Raw genomic sequence first — 24,447 nt, 5'->3', positions numbered from 1 at the left:
TAAAAATGCCTAATTATTAGCGTGGTGTAAATACTAAATAGAGAAACAGAACAGTTTTGAGGGACGATGCTAAGATACAGGAGGGTTTCTTAGGCCACTCACAGATGCTGGCCATCCACAGGCCAAACTGGATGAACCTAGAATGACAAATCCTAAACAAAACAGCAACAGATAAAAGCTGCAATTCAGTATACAATCTGATTTATCAAAGAAACAGTATCCTCACATATGAAGAAATGGGCAGTTTCTCAAAAAGCTATTTGGCTGTTGGAATTATCCAGCCAGCATACATGCATGTACACACAATATGGCGCAGATCACACATACCATGCTACCCTTCGAAATACATAGTGTAAATAAAAAAGAAATACCACTAAAAAATGAACACGTGGGCCTAGTGCCACAAAAGAGTAACTTACAAGGATATCCTTTACACAAAACCTCAATGGGTGTAGACATTTTCTTTTCACTGATACGTTCATATTTCTGCCTCTTTGTTGCTGCTTTCAGTCCCTGCCAGGGGAGGGAGCCCAGGTTAAAATACATCAGTACATAGCCCAAGGACTCCAAGTCATCTCTGCGAGATTGCTCTACAACAGCATAAAAAAGTGGACTCATTAGGTTTCATTATCTAGTGGAAAAACACAAGTCTGCAACGTGTCATAAAAATCCTTAGAAACACAACAGATAGATGAAAATTACTATGTTCATGTTAAATTCATCCAGTATTAGAAAAAGCCTATCATCATTGCAGTTATTAAAAATGTGTTAATTCCTTAGAATTACAAACCAACTAAATCCCACCCACCAACAGTTATGAGCCCAAGCATACTGCACTGTTATTGTCAGAAATAGGGACCGTCCTCTATGCCTCCATAAAGCAACATCCTGTTGCACTAAAAGTATGTGCATCATCCTTTTACACTTTTTAAGTTTCTACTTATTGCTTTTCCCCAGCTCACCAATTCCAAGATGAGTGTTGATGGATGCATAACGAGCAGTTCCTGTTAAGTTTTTATTTTCACGATATGGGATATGTTGGTGAGTTCGAGCATCTCGATACTTCTTTGCTAATCCAAAGTCTATTATGTAGACAAGATTTCCTTTCTTCCCCAGGCCCATTAAGAAGTTATCTGGTTTCACATCTCGGTGGATGAAATTCTTAGAGTGAATATACTCAATTCGACTAATCTAAATACAGAGGATGAGAAACAACGGAGAGATCAGCCATACACTTTTTCTGTTAGAAAAATACTAGCCACACTGTCTTTGTGACAAAACAGGTAAAGAATTTTTTAATGAAAAATATAACAACGTTACAGAGTATAACTTAGAAGACAGTAGGTAAACTTTCTCTCCATCTCTTTCTTAGATTTAGATTAGCGTCTATTTTAGATTTGTTTTTAAAAACTTCCTCAGGGGAATTTCTTTGTATTTAAGCAGTGTAACATCTGCTTTGCAAACAGCTCAGATCCAGTTTTCAAATCAAATCAAAACTTTGCCATTACTTTTGACGTGATGCTTCATATTTAGAGAAAAAACTCGAAACGTGTTTTTTTTTCTTGTAATGATACATCCTAATCGCCTCTACATTAAAGAAGTAAAATACAGTTGGATATGGTCACTCAAGAAATTTTAATATGCCCAATGTATTTCACTGCCAAGAACAAGAAAATTGTTTCCTACCATTTGGTCAGCAAGTAACAAGACTGTCTTGAGACTAAATTTCCTTGAACAAAAGTTGAAGAGATCTTCAAGACTCGGCCCCAGCAGCTCCATCACCATGACATTGTAGTCCCCTTCAGCTCCACACCACTTAATTGTGGGAATACCCACTGGAACAAAGGAAACAGTTTATTCAGTATAATAATCTGATTTATAGAGTTCATACACACAAATCTCCAAAGCTCATAAAGATGAATTCTAAGCATCATAAACATTATTGTCAAAGCTTGTATTTACAGCAAAGATGTACCTATGTACCTTACACTACCTTCAGCTGTTCTGAAGTTTCATCACTTCATAGCTGAACCAATACAAAATTATAACTAGAGATCTAAAAACAGCCTTTTTCTTCTTTCCTGTCACCTCCCAGGCTTTGTGCTAAGAATGTATCTTGGAAGAAGTTAGTGGTTTTGCTGGATTTCAACCTTAAGCACTTTACATGTGTAAACACTCAGTAGTCTCCAAGATGGCAGTAAGGAATAAATTGGAAGCCTGAAAATAAAGACATTGACAAACCAGTAAATGTTATTGCTAAAGAAAGTTTTGGAAATTAAATTCTTAGTTTCAAAGCCTACAAGATCACTGTAAAATACCTCTTTTCTGTTACAATTTCGAATGAAATTTCACCCTTGCTTCATATTCGTGTGTTCCCTTCAGTTCCATTACATCTGCTGTTGGTGAATCCCTACCAAAGCAGTATTGTTAATGATATATCTTAGACTGCTGTATTTCTAGATGGAAAATTAAAGTCAGTCCCACTTTATGGAGAAACTCAGGAAAATTATTTCACGTAAAACTGTACAAATTGATTGTATGCTTTGAATTAAACCTTGAATTGTAGAAAGTATCACTCGGAATTTCAAATACTGTTACTTTGAGTTTAATTTTACGCATTTTGGAAGTGAAGTGGTATGCAATCATATATAGAACTGTAATATGGTTTGGATTGGAATGGGCCTTAAAGATCATCTGGTTTATAATCATCTAGATTGTAATTAACCCATGTTACCCTTATTTAATATGAATTATTTTTTCCTAAATTCCCTTCAGAGAGAAACCCTTAGTTGGCAGTTACTTAACCTTCTGCCATCTGCCTTTGCAGTGTTCATCCACAGAAGGAACCATCATAGTCTTAGCAAGCCCATTCAGGAATTATTTTACTCTATGAAGGGTATTCAGGTTATATACAGACTGTAGTGGGAATCTTACATTTGCAGAATTCCAAAAACATGAGTAAGTTATCCCAGTGTAATACCTTGCAGTAGCTATGAAGTTACTTCAGTCCTATTCTCTATTACTAATGCCATTATGTCTTGGAATTTTTATATCAAGAAAATACTTTTACCTCAGAAGAAAGAATGCAAGCATATGAAACAAATAATATCCTGAATTTACTAAGTTTAGAATTGTGCTACTAGTATTAACCAAATCAGGCTAAACCCTACTATGCAGTACTGCTCTTCACCTACCCTGCCACCTTTCCCACCTCCTTCTAGTCTGCTAAGAAAGCTCTCAACCATTATTTATTTGCAGGTAGCAGATATATCAAAGACAAGAATAAAAACAAACAACTCAATCTCTGAGGAAGGAAAGTTTGCCTACCTCCACCCTGCATCATTTTGTAGATTTTACTCTCAATGTGGAGCTGAGGATGTTTGGTTTTCACACATTCCAACTTAATTGCAACCTCCTCTCCAGCAGCAATATCAGTTCCTAAAACAAGAAAAAAATAAAACATTGGCCAAGATATTGTTAAAATGCATTTCCTTTATCAAGACTGAAACAAAACAAATATTGACAAGTTTATTCTCAATGGTAAAGATCCAGAGATTAAGTACTTTCAGCTGTGGTTATCTAAAAATTCTCCTGAAGTCTTATAAATTCCCTCCAACAGACTAGCAGTTTAAGAGAAAAATACTAAATAAATTAGCTCAGGAAGACAAAGGCTGCCATCGCATACCAAAAAAAAAATGGGTGCATGTTCTAAGGGGAGTCATTTCACTTCCAGTTTGTGGTGGAGGCGCTCATAGGGAGTGTTTGTAGGCATAGCACATATGCCCACCAACTTAAGAAATGCTAATAATTCAAATCTGCTCTTATGTCTTGGAAACAGAGCCTACAACTTTCCTAAATCTCAACATACTCTAGGTGTATTCTGACACCTTAATTAATATTTAATCTAACTGTGAGGCAGACTACCTAGGAATAAAATACCCCTCCAAGAGTGTTATTTATTCACAGAACTATAACTGCAAAATCTTGTTCTTGAGATTACAGAGCTACTTCACTGCTTTATAACCTTGTGACTATAAAGACAGGCCAACGCCTCATGCCACAAATTGGCACAACTTTTCAGTTATATGCATTGAATTTCCTCTATTGTTCCACTAGCATGTCACCTGACGCTGAAATCTTCACACAGTCTTGCAGCTGACAATTACTCTTATGAATATCCTTATCTTCATGCTATCATTCGACTATGTTACCTCAGTATTCCGTCCATTTTCGGATTCATTTATGATTACGCTCAATAGCACTGCCTGTAATTTATTTCCATAAAACTGAAGCTCTGTATTAATCAAGCATTTCTCTCTGCCTCCCTTTCTGCCTTTAAAGCAACATTTAAATTATAAGCAAATATTCAGCCTTACGCCACAGCTGTCTGATTTCTTCTTTGCCATCAGCAAAGTTAATTAGGGTAACACTGGCAGATCTGTTACCTAAAGATCAAGGCCAGCTTATTTAATACTGAAACTACGTTACGAGCTCTTGAATACTTGCTGGATATGAAAGATACCTGTAACCTACTTATTATTTTTAAGTAATAAAAGTTCCCACTGAAATCTTTCCCACATGTTGTTGACATTTTCCATTAGTTTTTGAGGAAGCAAAGGATACGAAGGAGTACCCATGCATTACTGTCATTTCAAGTCAAATTCTTGATACCATGTGAAAGAAGGCTCCATGAGATACACTGTTAAGGAATACCTTGTCTTCCAAGCAGAATCAGACAACAACACAGTCTTAGTGTAAAAAGTGATCATACAAGCTTCTTGAGACAGTTTTTTTCTACCATTCAATAAACAGAACATATACTTACAGAAAATGCATTTTTGGCACCTTTGTAAGACAAAAAATAAAATGTATAGTTTGGGGTTTTTTTGGTTATTTTTATTAAACACAGCCTTGAAATTCAGATTTCTACTTTGTCTAGTTTCAGCCATTTCATCAGGCTCTTCACTGGATAATACCTGGTGGAGCATGGAATTATCTTTGAGTTTATGCAAGGCTATCTGTTGTTTTTTACATCAATAAAATGTCTTCTTGTGTGCACACATCTATTAAATTGGCGTTGCTGGTACAGAGAGCTGTTCTGAGAGAACATCACGGACAATAGTTACTAGGCATTTCACAATGCACCTTAAGAAAGAAAACAAGGCATCTGAAACACACTGTAGGTACAATAAGCACAGCACATCTGGGAGGCATGAAGAAAACTAATTTTCCCCTGCTGTAGTCAACGTTGTCCATCTGCCTCATATGACTCCACCAAACTCCTGATTTCTACTAAGGTCACCGCACAGTAGTTGCAACTAGAAACTCTGTAGCCCAAGGTTTTCACATCTTATTAATATATTATTTTGTGGACTTTAAGTGAGTTATGGTTCACATCAATCTAGAAATTTGAAAGGACAGATAAATGTTACAAGGAAAAAGGCACTGTCTTCTGTTCTTGCACTAACACTCTCCCACCCACTGCACCCCCCACCACCAACAAACAAATATATTGATTTTTAACTATGGAACTCTGGGTCTTTCATGCTTATCCCTACCTTCTCTACCTGTCCTCCCTAATCCCACCATAAATATTAAAAACAAACAAACACACACAAAAATCTTTTCTGACACAAACTGCTGAATGGCATACTTTTTATACAGACAGCTGCAGACATCTGTGTTTGATTAAGACAAGACTTGCCCATAGGAGAATGAAGACGTGTACTACCTCTATCAAGTTCTGCTCACCACTGCTTGACAAATCATTGTCTTGACCTAGTAGGTCATTTCTTATGATTATCTGATCTTCCCTAGAAGTCTGTATCACCTAAGAGGGCTAAGATCCTTAAACAGCTCTCCACTTCTGCATACACCCTTGAACAATAGCCAGAAGTAGTGTTATGAGAAGAATGAGTAATGAAAAAGTAGCAGTAAGCAGTAAAATGAAAAGAGGCACTTCATGGAAATGAAAAGAAAAAGTCTTGAGTTGTGAAAGTCTTTTAGTTTAAATAGGAAAATTCTAATTTATAAGTAATTGCAAAATCCTCTCCCACAAGGAAGGCCTTGAAGATTATTTTAATTCATTTACAACTAAAAGTTTATCCCTAAGAAAATACATGGAAATGAAAAAAAACATGAAAACACAGCAACTGTAATGCTTTCATGACTTATGTCTTTTTGACCTTGTGGATGGAGCAACAAAACAGATGCTTACTCTGATTTTTCTTCTGTATGTTGTTCATCTTCTATACTATTCAGAATATCTGGGAATCCATACTATTATTTCAAATCTTCCTCTGGAAAGTAACTTCAGAAAATGCAGGTACACTAATTTCCTAACTTATTTTTGTAAAGTTCTCCATGGTACTTTATTTACTTTAGTGTCTTATATCTCAAAATGCTATTTTACAGACCCTATTATTCTAAGTAAGCTAAGTTGTGGGCCTTCCAAATTCCAGAAGTCGTATCTTGAGGTATGATGGAGAAGAGGAAAAAGTATGAAAGAACTATGATAATAACAACCAAGTTGTTGGCTCTGCATTCCAAGTAACTTACTGAAAGAGAGAGAAAGAAAGAAGGTCCTTCCCCTCTTCTCTCTGGAATGTCTTCAACCCCCTGTAGCTGCATTAAAGAAATATGGGGAAATGGAAACAGGAAACAATAATTAAATCTCCCCTTTCAAAGCACTAAACTGAGATGGAAATCTACACCGTGGAAATCTATAAATCCATTGAGAGGTATCAGAAGGCATTTGCACTTAAAAGAAACAACTGATCTCTGACAGAATTTTAGAAGTAATTTTTATGTAATTATGTCTTACTGTATAATCCAAACAATTGAGTAGAGCCTTTTTTTTTTCAGACACATTTCTTTATCATAAAAAGCATAGATTCTGAAAGCCTCTGTTTTACCATATAATGGTAGGCAAACCAAATGGGCCTCTACAAAGTGCTGCAACATTTAAGTTCTTGAGACAGTATTTTCCCCTGGAAAAAGACACCCATGCCATTAGCTGGATCTTCCAGGCGTACAATTCTCTGCTAGCTGCTGGCTCAAGCATCCCATTTGCAGGAAGACCTGCTTATAAATCCATACTGACTACTTAAGGATAAAAAGAATAGGACAAAATTTGAGGCAAGCATCATGTTTGCAGGAAGACCTAATTGTAAATCCACATGGACTACTGAATAACAAAAAGATGACAAAATTTGAGGATGGGGAATTCTTGTGCAAAATGCAGCATGGCAGTAGTACTAATAAACAGAGAACTACTATCTCCTGTGCAACTTTGCTGGTGCAGGCTGTACACGTAAAGACAAAAGTGACAAAATACCTATGACTTCCATGCTAGATTCCGTATGTGGGAAGGTAACAACCAAGTTGCCTGACTTCTACTTGTCAGTTAATTTGGATTACAAATCGAAGTACAAATATGTTTATTTTACCTGCTCTTTAACTGTATAGTCTAACATGAATTAATTTACAGCAGTTAAATGGTTCTGTAGGAATATCTCAAATCATCGTAAGATTTTTCAAATTTTAATTGCAGTCTTAAAACATCAGTGATAGCTAATGAAGATTTTGCATTAATGTTACCACCATCTTTCTCACAATAGTCCTCAGTCTTTTATGCAAGCATTACAGAGAGGAAGAATCACATTCTTTGCCTTTGGCTAGAAACATGGATTTTTCATCAAGCACATGATCTGTATTATAGATAACCAGTGTATCATTACCTGTAAACAAGCAATTTTAGCTAACAAATTATTTCAGAATACCAAATGTACACTACGACACAAAGCATTGTTGTCTAGGAAAAAAATGCATTTGTATACCGTGTGCACTGCCAAACATACCACATACATTAGCTAACGATGTTTTCGCTCTCCAGACATGTGATTTTAACCTACCTTAGCACCTGCAAGGTCCTCCCCTCCAGTTCTCTTGACTTGCTTTCCTAAGTTACTACAATTTTCAAATGCAAAATACTTGTTTCTATACGGTAGCATAAAGAAATGTATTTCTCTGGATTTAACCCATTTCTTACACTTTGAGAGTCTGCCGAGTGTATTGACAATTTTAAATATATTTCTTTTTAGGACTTGAATCCACCACCACTTGTCATACCAGTGAACTACCGTGACTATTGTAGAGAACTACATAAATGGGAACGGAAAGACAACGCTAATACTTCAAACTTTAAAATCGCGTAGAAATCATGGTAGCAAAATAAGATACATGCATTAAGACATAAGGGTAACATTCAAGCAACAGGATAGCTGAACTGCTGATTCTTTGAAGGATTTGAGATTTTTTTTTACCTCAACTTAGTCATCCTTACCATTTAAATTTTTTTAGGCCTTGCCAGAGAAACAAGCATCTCTGTGACAGCAATTTTTCCTAGTCCACTGCAATCATATTTAATGCTGATGCTCGCGTTTCTTTCCCCAAATCTTTTTCTGAACGTTTTTTAAAGATCAAAGATTTTAAACTCATATCCCCATTTTACAGATGAGACAAATAACGGTGTCCAAGGTCACAAGACAACAACGTGAAGAGACAAACAAATAATCCAGAAGTCCCGATTTCTGCACTACCTAAATTAAGACACGACGTCAAAGAAATATTAAATTGCTACTGCTGTGCCGTAGCAAGCCACCATATATTAAAAGCCATTTCTTCAGACACCAGCGCAACCTGAGCTCTTGCGAGGGTGAAACGAGCTTCCGGGAGTTGCTCCCAGCTCATCCCGACCGGCGGTAAGAACGGGCAGGAGAGCGAGCAGCGCCCACCCCGGCTCAGCCCCCGACGATCTCCACAGATCCCCCAGGCACGTCCCCAGTGAACCACCCTCCTTACCCAGGTAGATGTCCCCGAAGGAGCCGCTCCCGATCTTCCGGCCCAGCCGGTACCGGTTCCCAACCCTCAGCTCCATGGCGGCAGCTCGGTTCGTCCGCGACCCGGTTCTGTTGCTCCTCCCGCCCTGCAGGCTCGCGCTCTGCTGCCTCACAGCCCTGCGGTTCCTGATGCCATCGCGGCCTTAGTCCTGCCGCTCAGCGACAGCGAGACAGGTAGCACCGTCGCCGCAACTCCCGAGAAGGATGGACGCGGATTCCAGATGGCACCAACCCGTCAGCAGCTTCGGCCCCGAGCCGCCATACTGTGTGACCTCACTTCCCTAGCAACGGGGCGGGGCGCGCTGCCTGCGGGGACGGGGGCTCTGGGGAGCCGGGGAGTCGGTCTTGGTTGTTTTCAAGCCCCCTGCCGGCCGTGCGGTCCCTGTGAGGAGAAGCCGTTCGCGGCGGCACCGGCTGCTGCCACTTTGCACCGTGCCGCCACATAGGGTCCCCCCGGCGCTCTGTGCCGCTAAGTAGGGGTTGCCGGGCGGGGAACGCGGCTCGCGGCCTTCCGGGATCCCCCTCCGTGAGTCAGTGCAGCGGGACGGCACAGCGGCCGCGCTGGGCTCCGAGGTGTGCTCGGTTGACTGTGGGGTGTCTGGCACAAAGTCTGAATCAAGTCTATCGGACCATGCAAACTTCAGGGGCGAAATGGATCTTTGCTGTTGGTGAGGAGTGTCGGGATCTCTCCTGCGACCTGCCGTGGGGTGGAGGAACTGCCAGTGCGGGGCGTGGAAGGAACCACTTGCCTCTGAGCAGGAGTGGAAGAGGAGTGGTGGGAAAACATGTTCCTCTTGGCCTGCTTTCTCGTTTTGTTGAAGCAACACCTCTTTAAATCATGACCTTGACTAGTCTTACTATATTGGATGAATCAAGGTAGTATTCTTTCGTGTCAATCATGGAGCTGCACTTATAAGTGAGACAGATCAGGAAGCTAGCTTCTAGCATGAGCTCAGGGGCTGCTGAATTAGTGGGTCTGGGTTGCAAGTGGCACTGGACTGTAATATAAGAGGGCTGGATGTATTAAGAGAGGTGTAGGGTGGTAGAGGTGTAGTGTGACAGAGGGAGGGAAAGTAAAGTCACAGCAGGTTTCTGGATAAAGAATCTCTGAGTACCTTACCTTTCAAGTTGTTTCATATACTGACCTGGTACAATTGGAAGGGGAAAATTTTCCATGTCCTGGATGTGAGCAACCTGTTTAAGCCTGCATTTGAAAGACACTTGCTTCCTACCAGTACTATTACTGAGATGCGGGTTTTTCTGGATGCGTGGTTTTCTGGTGGTGTTGCAGTCCCAGCTGTCAGTGATTCCCTGACTTTTGTACTGGGACCAACCTACATCTGCCTGTCAAGCAAGAGCTGCAGTTTTCTGCTCAGAGGTAAGAAGTGGGATCTGGGCAGGAATACCTGCCATACATGGGTACTCATGTTTTCCTGTGTAGGATGGCTGTTGAGAGCCTGCAGTGTCAAGTTCACGGGGAGGGGCAGACTCAGAGGATGTGTGCATGCATTAAGAAGCTGATGGGATCCTCTCACTGTTGTTCAGATGCATGGTACAATGTAGCGTACTCCTCCCTGCACCACCAAGAGCCAAGCCCTGCTGTGCAAAGAGTGATCAAATACCAGAAAACAGTTTCTTAGTCAGTACATGGTATCACAGAGTTTTACCATGAAAAATGGGTGTGAGTTCTTTGTTGGAACAGCTTGTTCTGGATACCATCTCCAAGCAATTGGAAGAGAAGAAGGTTATGAGGAGTAGTCAGCATGGATTCACCAAGGGGAAGTCGTGCTCTACCAACCTCGTTGCCTTCTATGATGGCATCACCAGCTGAGTAGATGGGGGGAGAGCAGTGGATGTCATCTACCTTGACTTTAGCAAGGCTTTTGATACTGTCTCCCACGACATCCTGCTAGCAAAGCTGAGAAAGTGTGGGATAGAGGAGTGGACAGTAAGGTGGGTTGAGAACTGGCTGACTGGCCGGGCTCAAAGGGTGGTGATCGGCAGCACAGTCTGGCTGGAGACCTGTGACAAGCGGTGATCCTCAGGGGTCGGTGCTGGGTCCGGACTTGTTCAATATCTTCATCAACAACCTTGATGAGGGAATAGTGTCCACCCCCAGCAAGTACACCGATGATACAAAGCTGAGAGGAGTGGTCAACATGCCAGAAGGCTGTGCTGCCATTCAGCGAGACCTGGACAGGCTGGAGAGCTGGGCAGGAAGAAACCAAATGAGGTTTAATAAGAGCAAGTGGAGAGTCCTGCACCTGGGAAGGAACAACCGCACGTATCAGTACAGGCTGAAAGGAGCTCTGAGGAGATGGACGTGGGGGTCCTGGCAGACGACAGGTTGACCGTGAGCCAGCAGTGTGCCCTGGTGGCCAAGAAGGCCAGTGGGATCCTGGCGTGCATTAAAAGGAGCGTGGCCAGCAGGTCAAGGGAGGTGATCCTCCCCCTCTACTCCGCCCTGGTCAGGCCTCACCTGGAATACTGTGTCCAGTTCTGGGCTCCCCGGTACAAAAAAGACAGGGGTTTCCTGGAAAGAGTCCAGCGGAGAGCCACAAAGATGATACAGGGACTGGAGCATCTTCCCTATGAGGAAAGGCTGAGAGACCTGGGTCTGTTTAGCCTGGAGAAAAGAAGACTGAGAGGGGATCTTATCAATGTTTATAAATACCTGAAGTGTGAGAGACAGAGGGATTTGGCCAACCTCTTTCAGTGGTTTGTGGGGACCAGACAAGGGGTAATGGCCACAAAATGGAGCACAGGATGTTCCGCACCAACATGTGAAAGAACTTCCTCACGGTGAGGGTGACGGAGCACTGGAACAGGCTGCCCAGGGAGGTTGTGGAGTCTCCTTCTCTGGAGATATTCAAGGCCTGTCTGGACACCTACCTGGGCAACCTGCTCTAGGGAACCTGCTTTGGCAGGGGGGTTGGAGCCGATGATCTCTCGAGGTCCCTTCCAACCCCTACAATTCTGTGATTCTGTGAGAACATGTCAATTCTGCATGGGAAGTGCTTGTAAAACACTACAGACTCAAAACTGGGGAAGGGTGCTTTGTACCAAACATGGGGGTGCGGGGGAGGAAGGGGGCTTTGGCTGTTTTTCTGTCACATATGATCTCTGTCTGTGATTTGGCCTGCAGTAATGTTGAGATAATCATGGTTCTGTGCAATCTCCTGCGCTGAGAGAAAGAGTTGTGCGATGGCGTATGTACCAGAATGGAGACAATGAGAGTAGTGCCCTTCCTGCTATATTTATTAGGGAGTGCACTGTTTGTCCTTTTAAATTGTGGGTGTCCTGATTGCCTGGGCAGAACTAGTAGTGGAAGCACATGCAAACAGACAGAGACAGGGGAGGAAGCAGGGCTTTATTAGTTGGTATGTTGGACCACATGTACAGATTGACATGTGGATTGTTTAGGTCATATCAAACTACATAAAGCGGTGAACGTTTAGGATAAAGTGGAAGAGGCAGTGAGTGAGTCCTACTTCTGCTCGTAAGGGGGCAAGCTTTGTTGGTTTCTCCTTAGGTACGTAACCTTGTGTATGTCAGGGAAGCTGCAGTGCAGGTATGGAAATGGGAGTGGACAAAGGGTGTACATAATGAATTAAAGAAATATTTTTTTCTAGTCTTGGCCTTGTTTTCTTTGCAGCAGGAGGCAGACCAAACATAGAAACTGTTGATCGCAGCTGAGAGAAGGATTTTCCATACTGTTGGTTTTCACCAAAAATTGTAGATGTCGGTATCTAGAGGGAAATGTGGTATCTTGGAATGCCATCTACCAAAGGCTGGCTATGGATCAGCATTCCTCCTTTCCCTTGGTAGTATGCAAATAATGCATTATCACTCATGGCTCCGGCAAAGTTACCCAAGTAAACTTACCTGTTGCTCAAACTTTCTGACCAGGATCAATCAGAAGCATTTGTTTTCTCCTATCAGATCTTGCTTGTCTCATGGTAACTGCTAAAGCCTGAGTATGGTAGCCTGTAGTTCTTTATGGCAGTGCATAGCCATTAGTTGGTTTGCTAAATGTCTGTAACTAAAACAATTTATAAATTTATATACATTTTAAAAAGGCTAGCAGTCGCTGCTGAGCAATATTCTCACAGGCCATGTATCTCAGCTCCTCAGTCTTTCCCGGGACTCCACCATGGCATTATACAGCATTGCTCATTGATTCATCTGTGATAAAATCTCTCATTCTGGGGAAAAAAAATAGTACAAATCAATGCCCTACTGCTGGCAAGAGCTCTCTTCCCCAAGACTCTGCAGACATCCCTCAAACCAGCCCCCAAAACCACGCAAGCTGCTAAACCCTACCCCAAAACCACCATTGACCCTTGAGACCCCAAAACCCCTCCAAGCCTGGACCAAAAGCCCCCAGCTGGTGCCCCAAGACCACCAGTGACTAACACTGCTCCAAACCCTGTCCCAAAACCCCCAATACCCACCGCTCTTTTGTGGTAGTTAGGTCAGGGTCTTTGGCTTCCTTCCATTAGATTTGTTTGGTCACCGTGTATTCTGTTTATTATCTCTTTCAAACAAATTCTGAATATGGAGTGTTTTTGCTGCTGACTGGTGGAAGGAGAGACAGGACCACAATACAAAGTGATAAACAGAAAGAGATTATAAGATGACATGCTAATTCTTTCGGTGAGCTGTGTGCACAAGGACCAAAAGTGCAGCCTATTAAAGCTTGAGCACCACGGCGTTCCTCGGGACCTCGGAGAGCAGCTCTCCGCGAGGGTGCTGAGCGGCACGGGAGGGACTGGGACTGCTCGAGCGCCCTGGTGGGGTCGCGGTGGCGCTGAAGCGCAGCACCCCGGGTTGCAGCAGCACTACTGCGCGCTTTACTGCCGCCCGATGACCAAAGAGGGGTACTGCAGCGCCAGGTTGTACGGATGCAGGGGTGCTGCATACGCAGTAACGCCGCCGGCCTCTCTACTGCCGCCCGATGACCAAGGGGCGGTACCGCAGCGCCCGGCTCTGCACGTGCCCGTCACTCCTGCGGCTCTCGCTACCGCCGCCCGGCGGCTAAAATAAAGCGCTACAGCGACCAGCTCTGCACATGCGGAGTAGCATCACCGCGCTCGCTACCGTCTGCAGCTGACCAAAACTCTTCAGTTCTACCTTTGCTGATGAATCCTTTCAGCGAGCCAGTTCCTATCCCCCATCCGCCAGCTGAGCCCAGGGAGGGGCGCCCCGCGGCCTGGGGAGATCTCGGTGGTGAACCTACCTATCGGTCGGCGGTGAGTTCGGCGGTGTGATCAGAGGCTTCCGGGGAGAGTCCCAAGGGGTGACAGTGCACGTGAGGAGGGGGCGGTGGAGCTGTCAGTGCTGTGGTGGAAGAGTGGAGCAGTGCCAGGGAGGCTGTGGAGGGGCTGTGCTCTGCCAGACGGAGAGCAAGTCAATGATGGAGGCTGCTCAGGGTCCTTTTAGGATCTCAGCACTGTACCGTGGTTCGAGCAGCGTCTGTGGGGAAAGGGTGGGGGCGGCATGGGGTCTACACAGTCAGATAGCAGAGCTGTCCCTAGTTTTTCTTTCTAACTCTATTCTCCTTATGGTCCCTCATCTCTTTCTCTCATTCCCAAATGCCAGTCCCTTCATCTCTCTTGATGTTTCCCTTTCTAGCTGACTCCTTTTTTCCCTCTCTGTGCCTCTGTCCTCCTCCCAGGCCCTATTTTTTCTTCCTCCAATTCTGTCCAGCAGCACAGAGCTACAGGAAGCAACTGTTCCCCATGGAATGGGTGATCATTGCTCCAGCCCTGACTTTGGGGGTACCATGGGGAAAGATGAGCATTCAGACGTTGACACCTACAGTGTCCTCCCTCCCAGAAGTGAGGTGCATGAATTAATAAACAGTTGCTTTCTTCCCTGCTCTCTTGGCAGTTTTTTTGCAGTCCATTCACATGGAGTAAGGGGTGGGGCTACGCTAACTCAGCAAACACGGGCACAAGTGGGCAACTGGGAGCTCCCACAGGTGCTGTTTCAAGGCCCAAAAAGCTAATTGCCCCAGCCAGCCTAGCTAGGGAGTGATGCAGAGAAGGAAGCAAAATGAGGTGGGTGGAGATAAACACATGGCATATCTTAATCCATACATGCAATGGGTACCGCAGATGCAGTGGGCAAGTGGTCAGCACATAGAATCATAGAATATCCCGAGTTGGAAGGGACCCATAAGGATCACCGAGTCCAACTCCTGGCTCCACAAAGGCCTACCCAAAAGTTCAGACCATATGACTAAGAGCACAGTCCAAATGCTTCTTAAACTCCGACAAGGCTTGGTGCTGTGACTACGCCCCTCGGGAGCCTCTTCCAGTGTGCAACAACCCTCTCGGTGAAGGACCTCTTCCTGATATCCACCCTGAATCCCCCCTGTACATTCAACATATTCGACAACACCAAAAAAAGTGTGGGGGGGCAAAAGGTCTCACCGCAGACAGGGCTGCTTTGTGGTCGTGTAGAATCACCCCTTTTCTGATCAGCAGCTGCTACCTTCCGTGGCGACCCCGTGCCCGCCCAGCGCTCGGGGGTCCGTGGACGCGATGAGTGTCCGGAGGCATCTCCCCTCCGGCCCGAGGGCGCTCCGCGCTCGCAGCCTCTCCTCGTGCGGAGGCTCCGCTCCTCCAGTCGCCGCGCCGGGCCGGGCCCCGGGCCTCGTTCCGGAGGCGGCGACCTCGGGCGCTGAACGGGTGGTCGGAGGACCCCCGCTGGCGGCAGCAATCTGCCAAGCCCGGACGGCCGCTCAGGCCTTCCCGCCGAGGCCGCCCGGCGCGGCCGAAAAGGCCGTAGCCGGGGTCCCCGCGCGCTCGCTCGGTGCCGCCGGGGTGGTCGCGCTGGGCCCCGGGCCAATGAGGCGGCAGCTAGCGGCGTGTCTACGACGGGATGGGCGGGGTATGCAAATCGCGTCGGGGACGGAGAGGGGCGGCGGGGGCGGGTGAAGAGGCGGGGCGAATGCAAATAGAGGGGCGATCAGCGCCAATCAGCATGGCGCAGAGGTGGCGCGCAGGGGCTTCGTGGGCGGGGCACGCAGCTGGTGGGCTGTGGGGAGGGAGAGGCGGTGCCGGGGGCGGGGCATGCAAATTAAGCCGGAGCTCCGCTAATGTGGCCCGCGGGGCCCGAACGGGCCGCTGGGAGGACCCGGCAGAGCGGCGCCGGGGTGCGACGGGGTCATGGCTCCGACGGAAGCGGCCAAAAGGCGGGCGAGGCGTCGGTTTCAGCGTCGGGAGCACGGGGCGGGCGGCTGGCCTAGTGGCCATGACGTCGGTGGTGTGTGTGGGAGTGGGAGGGGCGTGTGGGGGAAGGAGGGGTTGTTTCTCGGACTTTTGGCTGAAATCGAGTGTAGTGTTAATGTTTGTTGGTTCTATGTTTGATACGTCGCGGGTGTGATGGGCGTTATCTTAAACGGAATTGCGGGCTCAGGAGTTGGATCCAGAGCTTGCTTCCGACAGGTCTGCGCTTATTGCAATCCTTCCTGGAACGGTGCACGTTCTGCGGGAGGATCTTGCGGTGGTGCCGAAAGCAGAGGTAAGGAGCGGGCTTTAGGCGAGTGCTCTCGGTTCCCGAGTACGCGTAGCGACAGGCCGTTGGCAGCTGCCGCCGTACCGTCCCGGGGCGCGAGGAAAGGCCGCAGGGCTCCTGGCTCCGCGGAGGGACGGGCGCGGCCCGGCGTGTTACGGATACCCCTTTAGGGGCAGCCTGGGTTGAAGTAAGAAATGGATACTAAAGGGTTAACTGTAGAACAATAGCACGTACTGAGACAGGATAGCCCCGGAGGATAAGGGACTTCTACAGATATTGTAAACTAACCACAGGGACAGGACTGAGTTCTATAGATACTGTAAACTTACCACTGCCTGTTTGCAGTCTGTTTATTCCTTTTGCCAGTATGGGCCCTGAGTTGGTCAGGGGAATTTGTTAGTCTGTTTTGCCTGTCGGGCAGGCTTTGCAAGCACCTTATGACAGCAGAGTACAGCTCCGGCCACGTTCCTGAGGCATGCCAGACATCAACGGGTCCTGTTCCTTAAAACCTAGGCTTAGCGTTATATTTTGGGTTAGGGGTTAGGGTTAGGGGTTAGGGTTAGGATTAGGGTTAGGGTTATGTTAGATCCATTAGGGATAGGGTTAGGGTTATGGTTAGGGTTACTATTAGGGTTAGGTTTCTGGTTAGGTTAGGGGTAGGCTTAGGGTAAGGGTGGGGTCCGGTAGGATTTGAGTTAAGGTTTAGGGTTAGGGTTTTTGTTAGGGTTATGGTTAGAGGTTAGAGGTCTTCCTCCCCTAGACAGTGTGGTGTGCATTTTTTCTGCTGTTTTTGAGCGGGTACTGCAGGTTGAGCCGCACTGCACATGCGCGTTTGTTTTCCTGCGAGTGATGTTACTATATTGAATTTTTTGAGGGGGCGTGTAATCTGTTATGCTCCTAGATTTTTCTTCCTTTGTAAAAGAAAGGTTTGAGCTAATTCCAGTTGAAAAAGTTTCAGTTACTTGCTTGGTCATATTGTCCTCTCAATATTCAAAGCTGAAGCAAAAGCCTGGAGAGTGTTGCTTCTAGAAACACCTCACTTCTCGTCTGCACTCTGCATGCTGTTGAGCTAAGCTACCCTAGAAAAAAAAAAAAAACAAAACAAAAACAAACACCACATAAGGCAGAAGCTTGAGGAAAAACAGGTTGAGCAGCGTGGGAACGGTAAAACAAAGATCACAGGTTCCTGAAACATAAGAAAGGGAAAAAAAAAAGAAGAAAATAAGAAGGGAGAAATTAAAGGGTTGAAAAAGAAGTGAAATTGTACATACATGGTATAGAGGAGCGTCGAGTAGCTTGTGAACCTGCAGTACTCGGCCAATGAGGACACAGGGGAGGGGATCGGGCGTCGGGGAATAGGGAATAAAAGTTGATGCTGTGCTTACTGCAATGCGCTCCTGATCGGCAGGACGCCCGCCACTGCAACCGCGAATAAAATAGCCTCACAGAGGATCGTGTGTCAAGAAAATTATTTGAGACGTTTCTCGCAGATATACTTGACGAGGGAGGACCAAGAACACCCGCGCCTTCCTTAAAAAAAAAAAAAGAAAAAAAAAAGGCAGCACGGGGCAGCCTCAGGGTCGCCTTCCCACAGGGAAGCGGCGCCCTGATTGGCTGGACCGTGAGGGCGGAAGTGGCGTCACGGCTAGCCTTAACTCAGGGCGGAAACGCTCCGTGATTGGCTCGGAGGAACCCAGGGCGGAGGTGCCGTGCAGGGCTTGCCGGCACTATGGGCGGCAGCGGCCGGGCCGGGCCGCCGAGGCGCGGTGCCGCAACGAGGTTGGTGGTCGGGGCCGGGCCGGGCCGGGAGGGGGCGAGGCGGCGGGCGGTTGGGGCGCCACGCGGTCCGCGGCTTCTGCGGAAACGGCCCTTGTGCGGGGCGGGGGCGGCGCCGCGCCGGAGCGGAGCGGAGCGGACCGGGCGTGCGGCGGGGTCTGCACTGCGCGGGGCTTCGGAGGGCTGGGGGAGAGGGGGGCGAAGCGGCGCGGGGGGGGGGCGGTTGCGTCCGCTTGGCCGACTCCCCTCTGGGTCGGATGGACTGCTCCGTCCCGCGGCATGCTGGGAGCTGTAGTTCTGTGGTGCGCGGCCGGTCTTTCCGCGAGCCGGGGCCGGGGCCGGGGCCGGGCCGTGCGCGCCGGGAGGCGCAGGTTGCCGCTGGCTGCGAGCGCGGCTGCCGGCGGTGAGGCGAGCGAGAGCCTTCGGGGGCGCTTCCCCGGAGCGTCGGGCCGGGAGGGGTGGGGGCTGCGGCGGCCGGGCGCGGGTCCTCGCTGCGCTCGATCGTCGGGCTGCGCCTCGGAGGTTTTCCTCCCCCCGCGCGCTGACGGCCGGCTCTCTCCTTTCCCTGCGGCTCACCAGGGCAGAAGCAGCTCCCCGCCGCTGGGACCCCCGCGGGGTTTGTCGCCGAGCGAAGGTGGCGCGGCAGCTGAAGGGAGGAAAGCTGCAGCTGGCGTGCTGCAGTCGCAGGTGTCCCAGGAGAAAGAGCAGCCCGTCTGTCCCAGCTGTCCGGGTAAGTCGCAGCGACCTCCGGGTGAAATCCAGGCGTGAAGGGGATTTTGGTGGCTCTCTTACACAGCTAGTCCTACCAAAGATCGCATCGGTTACGAAAAGTAGTAGTAACCTTGTAGTTTGCGTGTTCTGTAACATCTGTAGCACAATAAACTGGCAGGTGAAGAAATGAGCGGGTACAAATACACGTGACTCTACAGCTGAGATTAAATAACGTGCAGGTTCTTCTGCGTTTTGTCTTTCAAAGCGCGTTGTTTGACTCGGTGATCCTTAACGATGATCCTCGGTGGTCCCTTTCAACTCAGGATATTCTATGATTCTGTTGTTGCCGAGCGCCTGAGCTTTTTGCTCACATTACTGAGGAAAGGAATGGCTGTGCTTCTTCCCCACCCCTCTCTTTTTTCTTTTTTTTCCTCTCCTCTTCTCCCTTGATGACAGGGACTCGAAATGTTTTTCTCAGATGTCCATGTGAAAATTTTTTAAAAAAAAAAAAAAGCTGATGGTGAACACTGACAGAATTGGGTGACACTTTCAAGGTAGAGGGCAAAGAACGTGGAAATTTCTGGTACGTTAGTGTTACTCTGTTAGCAAAACCGACGTACACGCCGCTTGCTGTTCCTAGTTTTTTGGTTTGGCCTGGTTTTCCTTTCAGAAGTCTCCCCGAAGGCCTTTGTGGACAAAACTTTGTCCCGCTTCAGCTTTAAGAATTATCCTAGAAATAATGAACAAGTGCTTGCAGGGCTTTCCAGAACGCTAGTTGTGGTCAGTCAAGAACGACTTGGGAGGCAATTCCTTTCGTGGAATTGTAGAGTGATCAAGAGATCAAGGCCAGCGTTGTGAAGAAATAGTGCCAGGTTATAGTCACAGGTGACTGCCTTCTGAAGGGAACAGAGGCTCCCATCTGCAGACCAGACCATCTTTACTGAGAGCTTTTCTACCTGCCTGGGGCTTGGATCAGGGACATTGCTAGCGAGCGTACGAGCTTAGTTCAACCTTCAGATTATTCCCTACTCCTGCTCTTTCACGTGGGTACCAACAAAGTTGCAGCAAGAAGCCTGTGTTCAATCAAAATAAATTTCAGGGCCCTGGGAAGATAGCTAAAGGATTCAGAAGCACGGGTTATCGTCTAGCATTTTGGGATATATTAAACACAGCATAGCCAGCTGGTCAAAAGAGGTGATTCTCCCACTGTATTTAGCGTTGGCGAAGCCTCTCCTTCAATATTGTGTGCGATTCTGGGCTCTACAATATAAAAAGAACGTTAAGATCCCTGAAAGCGTATAGAGGAGGGCAACAAAGCCGGTAAAAGGATTGGAAGGCACGCCCTGTGTGGACGCTATGGTACTTCTGCTAGCTCCTCAGAATTGTATATAGTCACGAGTAACACTCCTGGATTCTAAATACATAGTCTGTCCCTGCATATAAGCCGAACGCTATTCTGCAATCGTTTGCTTCTTCTGGCAGTGGATTCTGTCTTTCAGTGATTTATGGGTACTTTACATGTCCTGGATATTGCTTTCCAGATACCTGGAGCTTGCTAGCTTTTCTGTCTCCCAGACGTGTGGCTGATAGTGGTCTAGTCTTGTGAGCTGTGCTGCCGTGAAGTCTGTCACCTGTTGATGCTGAAGGTACTTTTCTAGAAAGAGGAAGGTGGTAGGTACAGTTTCACACCAGGACATCAACAAAATCACGTACTCTTTTTATCATCTCCAGACGTGTTTCCTTCGGTGGCTTCTGGACTTTGGTCCATATTGTGGGCCCCGAGAAGGAAGGAGGTTGGCTTTTCATAACCACAGTTTCTTCCAGCTGTTTCAGATGGATTTCGTGGTTGATTCTAGTTGAAATGACTGCCTCAGGAAAAAAAAAAAAAATAACAAAAATGATAGTCCAAACAACTTATAAGAAATACAAATAAAAAAACAAACGAAAACACCACTCCCATTTCCTCACAGCTTATTCATTTGCTGTGGTATCTTCTTTATGGAAAGAAGTGTCCTTTCCTTCCCAAGCTGTAAAGGAAGAGTTCAGGTACTCTTCACTTGTGCGCTTTAATCTGTGACGTGTTTGTTCGCATAGAACTTCTGGGAAGTTTGGCGGTAGAGTTTAGGGTTTACATGTTAGGTAAACAGAAGTATCACTCAACTCAGGACATAGTTAAATAAAGGTACAACATTTATTTAAAATGAATAAGTGTGTGTCTATAGTCTTGTGTCCTTTCTTTGCAGAACTCAATAGTCAGCCTTTATACATATTTCTAAGTTGCCCGGTTTATCAGTGTACAACACAGCATTCGGGAATATCATCTGAGATTTTAGGTGAGGAGGACTGTCCTTTGTTCAGTTGTGCACTCTTGTGTGTCAGCCCTGATTCTGAACCATATAAAAGCTGGAAACTTCTTTCTGGTTTTCTCTCTAACCTCACTGAAATGTGGGTACTTCCCAGCGTACGTGATACTATTCAGCATGTGGATATTCTGTTTCCTCACACTAGCTACAATTCCGGTGAAGTTACACATCTTGAGCCTGCATGTTAGTGTTTCATCCTTTCGGTTCCGCAAAAGGAGGGTTCAGTGGAAGTTTTGAATCCTGTAAAGTGGAATACAGGTTTTTAGCCTCAAAGGCTTTAGTTCTTTTTCCCTGGTGAGCTTTAGAACAGAAGATATGTAACATTAACAGTTTTTTATTATTAATTTCAGGACTCTTTGACAGCCCTCCAGGACCCGACGATGCAAAGCTCACTGACATATCCTACCCAGGAGACCAACAATCTGTGACATTTGGAACCAAATCCCAGGTGGGAATGGGAGGCATGGAAGCCAAGGTAGAAATGTAGAACACTTATTCTCTTACTGAGAGGGAAAGGGAGATGTGGAAAGGGGACTTGATAATACAAGATTGAGAGGAGTGGCCGATAGAGCAGATAATTGTGTTGCCATTCAGAGGAACCTTGACAGGCTGCAGATAGGGGCAGGCAGGAACCTTTTGAAGTTCAGTAGAGGGAAATGCCAAGCCCTACCCCTAGGGAGGAACAACTCTCTTCAGCAGCACTGGTGGTTGTATGTCGGCTCAGAAGGTCTTTGGAGTTCAATCCAGTTGTCAGCTGGTCACAAGCAGCGTTCTAGAAAGTTGCCTGGCAGAAAAGGACTTGGGGGTGTTGTGCTGGTCAACAGTTTGTTGAACAGGAGCCGGCAGTATGCCCAGGAGGCCAAGATGGCCAATAACATCCTGGCTTGTATCAGAAATAGCATGGCCGGCAGTACAACGGAAGTGATGGTCCGTCTGTGCTTGGCACTGGTGAGACCGCACCTTGAGCACTGTGCTTGGTGTTGGTCCCCTCGTGTGATGGTTTTACCTTGCTAGACAGCTGAACTCCACCACAACCGCTCTCTCGCTCCCCCTCCTCGGAAGAGGAGGGGGAAGAAGAGAAGGAAAGAAACAACTCACGGGTTGAGATAAGGATAATTTAACTAAAGGAAAAAAATAATTATTAAGGAAAAATTATTAATAATTAATTAGTCTGTCTAAAGGGAAAAAAATAAAAACGACAGGCAAAGGCTGTGTGGAAGTGCAGGGGAAAGAAATTACTCTCTACTTCCCACAAATGAGCAATGCTTGACCACCTCGTTGAAGCAGGGCCTCAACACACAGACGTTTTCACAATGAGCGCCCACCCCTCCCTTCTTTTTCTTTTTTCCACCTTTTATTGCTGAGTGTGACATCATAGGGTATGGAGTATCCCTTTGGTTGGTTTAGGTCAGCTGCCCTGGTGATGTTCCTTCCTCGCCTTTTGCCCGCCCCCAGCTTGCTGGCTCTGGGAGGTGTTAGAGGGAGTCCTGATGCTGTGCTGGTATTGCTCAGCAGCAGACACGACGCTTGTGCGATACTGGTGCTGTTCTAGCTACAAGCGCAGAGCACAGCACTGTATGGGCTGCTGCAGGGAAAGTTAACTCCATCCCAGCCAGACCCAGTACATCTCACTGCAATAAAGGTACTGAGTTTCTGGGAATACACTCGGAGAAGAGCAGCAAAGCTGGGGAAGGAACTAGAAAACGACGTGAGGAACAGCTAAGGGAGCTGGGATTTAAGTCTGGAGAGAAGAAGGCAGTGGGGAGGCCACATTGATCTCTACAGCTACTGAAAGGAGGTTGTAGCAAGGTGTCGGTCTCTTTTGTCAAGTGACAAGTGATAGGGTGTGAGGGAATGGCCTCAAGTTGTGCCAGGGGAGGTTTAGGTTGGCTATCAGGAAGCATTTCTTCATGGAAGGGGTGGTTAGACGTTAGAACAGGCTGCCCGAGGAAGTGGTAGAGTCCCCATCCTTAAAAATATTTAAGAGACATGTGGACATAGCACTTAGGGATATGGTTTAGTGGTAGCATTCGGTCGATGGTTGGACTTGATGGTCTGAAGGGTCTTTTCCGACGTAAGTGATCAAAGTGGAGCAAGAATTTGTGTTGAGCATGGGGATTCAAATAACAAGTGCATTTTCGGGAACTGGCTCTATCCTTCATTGCAGGTGAAAGCAGCTCTGCGGGCCCTCCAAGGAGGCACCTCTGCGGTGATTGCAAGTGGAACCCACCCAAAGATCTCGGGTCGTGTCATCACAGATGTTGTGGAAGGGAAGAAAGTTGGAACTTTTTTTTCAGAGGTAAAACCTGCAGGTGAGTACGGAAGTAACATGTACATTGGGAGCTGTAGAGATTTCCTGAAAGTTTAGGGTCGAAATTTGGCTAGGCCTGCCTGTTCAACAAATGGGAAACTACGCTCTGCTTGACAAACGGCTTTTGAAAGGTAATTTTTTAATGTTGGAATAGAACATCTTGAATCCTCTGCTCGGGTTCCTTCCAGCTGGTGACAGGGTTACATCCTGTACTGTACTGCCAAGAAGAAAACCTTTCTTCTGTAGGAACCCTTCAGTGTGCACAGGGAGAGGCGTGGAGAGAGCAGCTATTCTGCAAGCTGTTACTCAGGCCGCTTTTGGCTTCCAGTACTGTTTGTACATTCCCCAGTTGTTTTGCAATCTTTTCTCTTTTCGTTAGTTGTCTAATTAAACTTTTTCAAAGGATGCCTCCCTGTTTTCAGTTTTCTCCTACGCCCTGAGATTTAGCCGTCCTTGTATTCTTTTGCTCTTTGTCAAGTCTTTTTGATACAAGCTGTATGCAGCTTTGATACAAGCTTGTTTGTCCCCTATGACCTGGATGATCTTGCTGAATCTCCGTGATGCCTTGAAAAGGGCTATGCTCGGGGACCGTGGCAGCATTTTGGTATCTGATACAGATTTTCCTGTTCTGGCATATAGTGAATTTCTTTGATATGTCTATTAGGACCGTACCTGTTTTCCTGCTTTGAGTAAGGAGTTGGAAGATGAAAGGTTAGCGTTCGTTTCCTCCCACATGGGTTGTAACCTTTGTCTGCATGTCTTGTGGTTGTGTTTTGTTTGTTTGTTTTGGCAGGCCCTCCAGCAGAGCAGCAGGGTGAAAGGTCTCGAGCTGGTGGCAGAACCCTGGCAGCTCTGCAGCCTG

At 46.5% G+C, this 24,447-nt stretch overlaps 2 protein-coding genes across 10 annotated transcripts in view; one reads left to right on the top strand and one right to left on the bottom strand.

The window, feature by feature from the left end:
• The window catches only part of CSNK1D (casein kinase 1 delta), a 28,433-nt gene extending 16,515 nt beyond the window's left edge, over positions 1-11,918 (bottom strand). For 3 of the 9 annotated variants that reach the window (XM_080560331.1, XM_080560332.1, XM_080560333.1), the window contains exons 1-5: positions 8,863-11,566; positions 3,328-3,438; positions 1,687-1,835; positions 963-1,191; positions 420-590 (exon numbers count right to left, since the gene is read on the bottom strand). In XM_080560331.1, coding sequence (XP_080416457.1) covers positions 420-590; positions 963-1,191; positions 1,687-1,835; positions 3,328-3,438; positions 8,863-8,938 — 736 coding nt within the window. In that variant the 5' untranslated portion in view covers positions 8,939-11,566. Of the gene's footprint in view, positions 1-419; positions 591-962; positions 1,192-1,686; positions 1,836-3,327; positions 3,439-8,862 lie in introns of all 9 variants that reach the window. The other 6 variants (XM_080560327.1, XM_080560326.1, XM_080560325.1 and 3 more) reach the window with 5 other exon arrangements.
• Positions 11,919-16,075: 4,157 nt separating this feature from the next.
• On the top strand, positions 16,076-23,710 carry LOC308180118 (uncharacterized protein; the record flags this gene model as incomplete). The annotated part of the gene is made up of 5 exons (XM_080561281.1): positions 16,076-16,172; positions 17,929-18,203; positions 18,780-18,930; positions 21,625-21,749; positions 23,442-23,710. 5 exons carry the CDS (start codon positions 16,076-16,078, stop codon positions 23,640-23,642), a joined length of 849 nt encoding a protein of 282 aa, XP_080417407.1. The 3' UTR covers positions 23,643-23,710.
• Positions 23,711-24,447: the final 737 nt, after the last annotated feature.

The sequence above is a fragment of the Anser brachyrhynchus genome, assembly GCF_964034855.1.
Source record: "Anser brachyrhynchus genome assembly, chromosome: 18".
Taxonomy (NCBI): Eukaryota; Metazoa; Chordata; class Aves; order Anseriformes; family Anatidae; genus Anser; species Anser brachyrhynchus.
Note: the sequence above shows the minus strand (reverse complement) of the source record. Positions and strands in the feature narration are given on the sequence as shown.